A 5,602-nucleotide genomic window follows, 5' to 3' on the forward strand; every position below is an offset into this window, starting at 1 on the left:
GCTAGTGCACCCTAATGGTGCAGGCCCTCGTGGGTGGAGTGTACTATATGAATTTTGGGGGAACTTGCCACAAACCAGTGCCTTTAAATGGTTCCCTGTTCTCTAAGAAGCCTGTCGCGACACGTTCTGCTATCCCGACAGCCCAGTTTCTCTCTAGGCCCCTCTCCCAGCGCAGCCCCCTCCCCCCGGCGCAGAAAGGGCCGCAGTCAGCAGCGCAGCTCTCGCTTTTATTAAATTATTTAATTATCTGCATCTTAATCCCCTGCTGCCCGGGGCCTGCTTTGCATGTCACGTGGGGCAGCGGCGGCCAATGGGAAGCCGCGCCAGCCCAGCTAAGGCTCGGCGGCGAGGAATCTCTGTTTCCAGTCTGTGGGGCTTTTAAAAAAGAGCCACTCGCCCCAATGCTGGCCGGGCTATGACAGCTTCAGTGCTCCTGCGCCCACGCTGGATCGAGCCCGTCATGTTCCTCTACGACAACAGCCTGGAGGAAATCAGCAAGAACATGGACGGCTTCCCCGGCAGCAGCTTCGCGGCCGCCAACCAGTGCCGGAACCTGATGGCGCACCCTGCGCCCCTGGGGCCCCCCGGCGCCGCCTACAGCGCGCCCGGCAGCGAGGGCCCCGCCGAGGGCGCCAAGCAGTGCAGCCCCTGCTCGGCGCAGGGCTCCTCGGGCGCCGCGCTGCCCTACGGCTACTTCGGAAGCGGCTACTACCCGTGCCGGGTGGGCCACCACGGCGGCATCAAGTCCTGCGCGCAGCCCTCCGGCTACGCCGAGAAGTACATGGACACCTCGGGCTCCGCGGGAGAGGACTTCAGCTCCAGGGCCAAGGAGTTCGCCTTCTACCAGGGCTACGCCGCCGGGCCCTACCAGCCGGTGCCCAGCTACTTGGATATGCCCACCATGGTGCCCACGGTGGGCGGCCCCGGGGAGCCCCGGCACGAGTCCCTGCTGCCCATGGAGAGCTACCCGCCCTGGGCCATCACCAACGGCTGGAATGGGCAAGTTTACTGCTCCAAGGAGCAGGCCCAGCCCTCCCACCTCTGGAAGAGCACGCTGCCGGGTAAAGCTGCCCCCTCTTACTAACCATTAGCGCTGGCATGGCCCGGTGCCCGCAGCCTGCGGCCTCGGGCACCGTTACTAACAGCACCGCCGCTGCTCCGAGCTTACAACCAGTGTTGTTTCCCATAGACCCATCCGTCAGAGCTACACTCATTGCATGGATTAAACACGGGCGGTGAGAGGGAGCCTGGCAGATGGTGGATGAATGGGAGGATAGATGCGCGAATGTATGGGTGCATGGGTTATTTGGATGGGTTGTTTATAACTGGGGTGGAAATATTGCATGGATTAAACACGGGCGGTGAGAGGGAGCCTGGCAGATGGTGGATGAATGGGTGGATAGATGCGCGAATGTATGGGTGCATGGGTTATTTGGATGGGTTGTTTATAACTGGGGTGGAAATGCAGATGCGTGCATGGGAGGGTGTGTCGTGGTTAAATTGTATGATAGTGGGTGGATGAATGGATTATTTGATGAATGTGTGAATTGGTGAGTGCTTGAAAAGTGGATGGATGAATGGAAAGATGAATGAATGATCTGATGAATGGGTGCATGCTTGAAAGGGTGCTTGATGGGGTGAATCGACGGTTGTATGGACGAATATATGGTTAGGCGGATGGCTAACTGATGTACACATAAGTAGCTATATACGTATTTACACACATATATACGTCGATAAATAGGTATGTGTATACAGTGTCCAAAAATAATGTCTGTCTCGCTATAAATCAAACCTGCCTACAGTGCAACTACTCGACACTGCAGAAGTAAATGCCATTCACTTAAAATGCGCTTCTTGTGAGCCCTGCACATTAATTCTGCCACGTGCACACGTCCTACGTTCAGTGCACACAAGAATGCATGCGCCTTTTAATATGTCTCTTTATTGAAGTTCTTTTGTGGAGCTGTGCACATATGAAATGCCCCTTACATCCCCACTGCAGTCTGGTTATTTTGGAAAAAAGTGGAGTGGTGTTTACAGGCCTGTCCCATTAATGCCACACTGCCGTTACCAGCGGCAATCAGATTGCTCACGCATCTGGGGCAGACCTCACGCATTAATCCACTCTGGCCAATGCCACCGAAGAGGGGGGGGTCATGAACCAGCCTGGGTATCGCACACACCTGAAAGCGCTGCTTGCGACACCCAGGCCCACCCAGGTCCCAAACATGCTCGGTGGGTCCTATTGAGCGCCTGCAGGCCTCGTCCCACAGTCTCTGATCCCGTGTGCACCTTTCTTCTCTTTCAGACGTGGTCTCGCATCCGTCCGACGCCAACTCCTACCGGCGAGGCCGGAAGAAGCGCGTGCCCTACACCAAGGTGCAGCTGAAGGAGCTGGAGCGGGAGTACGCCACCAACAAGTTCATCACCAAGGACAAGCGGCGGCGCATCTCGGCCACCACCAACCTCTCGGAGCGGCAGGTCACCATCTGGTTCCAGAACCGGCGGGTGAAAGAGAAAAAGGTCATCAACAAGCTGAAGACCACGAGCTAATGGATTAAAATGGACGCGCCCCTCGTGCCGCCGGAAGTCGGGTCCCGTACAAACGTGTGTGTGTGTTTTTTTCCCTGTCCGGATAAAAAACGGAAACTAAAGCGAAGTAAAAACGGAGAAAAAAACGGAATCACGTCTTTGTTTTGTTAACCGGAAATCCGTGACTTCTGTGGGCGAATTCATGACTACATAACATACATTGTTTGCAAAAACGAGTTGGGAGGGACAGTTATCTCGAATTGGATGCCGGGAAGTCACATCAAGACTGTACAGCGTGCCTACAGGCGACAGACAGCACTTCAGTGGGAAGGACGCGAATTCGCAGCGTGTTAAAATTTCACTGCCCTGCCAGTGGACAGAGTTGGCAGTTTTTATTTTGAGAGACGGTGAAAAACAGGAACTCCTGTGTACACGATGTGTGCTTGCCCTAACTTACACCCCAGACTGCATGTGGAATGCCTGCTCAGGTAATTTATAGTGAATCATGTATCATTACTGTATGTTTACGCAGTGCATTTTCATATAAAGCGGATATTGACATGTTAATTTGAAGAAAAATATATATATATATATGTGTAAACATGTAGAGACGCTTTAGTGTGTGCGATTGAATTATCCGAGCAGAAGGGAATTTGGGAAATAGATATGTCCTTGCATAGCCACCCATAAACTTAAAAAAAAAATGTAGGTGGTTTTATGACATTAAAGATGTATTTCCGAGAAATATATATGTATCAGCATCGTACGTATCATCACCGAGGTTTGTTGAATTATTTTCAGAGAATATAATTTTCTGGCCACTTGTTCTTGAAAGAGCGCACCATAACTCTATAACAGTTCATAAAGCAAAATAGAATGGTTAATTTGTTGAAATAGTGGTACATCAGCGAGTGTCGGGTCCGAAACAAAAAAAAAATTGAACATTTTTGATTTCTTTTTAATAATGCTGGATAATTATTTTCTTCCTTTCTGTGTCTACGGTCGCACTAGACAGGGATAGTCATCTAAAAACACATTTTAAACTAAGCAATTATTTTTCAAAATCACGTTATTTTTTTGTCTTTATTCACTATAAATATTGTCTTGTAAATAAATAAAAAGAATTGCGCACTGTGAACATGTATGTGTGCATTTGTTTTATATTTCAGCAGAAAATGGAGAATGACTCAAAACATGATGTCGATAGATATAATACAAGTGTTACTTTTGATAAAATAATTTACCGTCATAAATTAGCAATCAAAATGTGTTTTACAAATTTTACCTGAGTAAAAAACAACAGTAAATAACAACCGAATACACTCAATGCTTTTTTATGCACGAGTATATCCGAACCGATTTCTTTAAAAAAAAAAAAAAAAAAGTAACTGTTTCAGGGAGACTTGGGTGTCAGGCGCGCTTAGATACGAGACTGCCCAGGACTCTGTTCGAAGTGAAAAATATTTGCCGTGTCTTCACTTCCACTCCAGAGAGCCAGGCACTAACGCGTTTTATTGCAGGGCCTGCCTCGGCTATCCAGTGTTTTCCGTATTTGTTGAAATGATGGGGCTGTGAGAGCCTTAAACCTTGACCTTGAGGGAAAGACACAATTTCTGACCTTGACTTCTGACAGTTTTAGAGGCAAATTGAGGGAATCGTAGAACAAGTGCGCCACCAGGCGTTGATAGTGTAGACTTGCAGTCTCAAACCTCGCGGCCTCTTTAACAAGCTCATCTGACTGGTGTTAGTGGGCAGGCCAAAATGTCCTAATGGACAACAACAGAGTAAAGAAACAATAGTGTGAAAGTTACACACACATATACACGCACAAGCACACAGGTAGCTAAGCAGAGCGATTTGAAAAAAAATGAAGTCTGTTGTATTAGTAGAGCAACTGTCATAATAAATGCATGCTCACACATTGAGTACTACACTGTTTTAAGTTTTGTTCAGTTCAAAATAGTTTATTTCCAAGAATAAATTGTTATAGAAATGCAAAAATCACGAAGTAACAAACTGACAACAATTTGCGTAGACCTAAATGTTAGATAAAAAGGTTTTAACATACACTAACAACATAGAAGAAATAATCTTCCGCTTGTAGTACAAAAAACAATTTTTACCAAATTACAGTGAACTTGATATAAAAGAATACGGTTTAACAACTTGGTTTAATATATATATATTTTTTAATAACAAATACACGTGGAATAATCCCATTCCATAGGCCACAAATGTAGGTGTGCAGAATGGAATATGCTGTTAAATAACAATTTTGAGGAACACATCATGGCATCATGCCCCACTCAAGTCAAGGCTTTGCCCACACTCAACAACAGAACAATGGTAGTAAAATACCTATCGTACATTGTGTGTGTGTGTATGTATGTATGTATATATATATATATATATTGATTGATAGATAGATAGATAGATAGATAGATAGATAGATAGATAGATAGATACTGTTTCAAGTCTAGGTTGTCACTGCGTGCTGCCAGAACGCCGGGGGTGCACAGAAATGCCCGGGCGTGTTCTAAGCAAATCCAATCCTCCGGTCACAGTAAGCAACGGAATGGCACTCCAGGTAGCTGATTTAAAGTTGAATTTTATTCCAGGTTAGCGGAAAAACTTTAAAAAGCGTCAGTCGTGTTTCGGCAGAGTGAGAAAGCCTATCCGCCGAAACGCATCTGATGATTTTTTAAGTTTGTCTGCTAACCTGGAATAGAATTCAACTTTAAATCAGCTACGTGGAGTGCCATTCCATTGCTTATTGTAGTCGGAGGATTGAATTTGTTTAGAACACGCCTGGGCGCTGGCGTTTCCGTGCACCCCCAGCGTTCTGGCTGCACGCCGTGTCAACACAGACTCAAAACGGTAAATATATATATATATATCTATATATATATATAGATATATATATATATATATACAAACAAGTATAGTTTATAGCTTCTTAGACAAACAATATGCCACGGCCACAATACTTCTTTCAGCGTGAAAATTAATTCCATCAACCAAGTCACTCTACAAGTTTCGGAGCGTCCTGTTCCTTTTTCACGAGAAA

At 46.4% G+C, this 5,602-nt stretch overlaps 1 protein-coding gene across 1 annotated transcript; it reads left to right on the forward strand.

Moving 5' to 3' along the window:
- Positions 1–377: 377 nt before the first annotated feature.
- On the forward strand, positions 378–3,673 carry HOXA13 (homeobox A13). The gene is made up of 2 exons (XM_085631625.1): positions 378–1,061; positions 2,312–3,673. The coding sequence occupies exons 1-2, from the start codon at positions 416–418 to the stop codon at positions 2,554–2,556; spliced, it is 891 nt and encodes a 296-aa protein (XP_085487751.1). The 5' UTR covers positions 378–415; the 3' UTR covers positions 2,557–3,673.
- The last annotated feature ends 1,929 nt before the right edge of the window (positions 3,674–5,602 follow it).

This window comes from Triturus cristatus, chromosome 10 (genome assembly GCF_964204655.1).
Source record: "Triturus cristatus chromosome 10, aTriCri1.1, whole genome shotgun sequence".
In the NCBI taxonomy this organism is placed as follows: domain Eukaryota; kingdom Metazoa; phylum Chordata; class Amphibia; order Caudata; family Salamandridae; genus Triturus; species Triturus cristatus.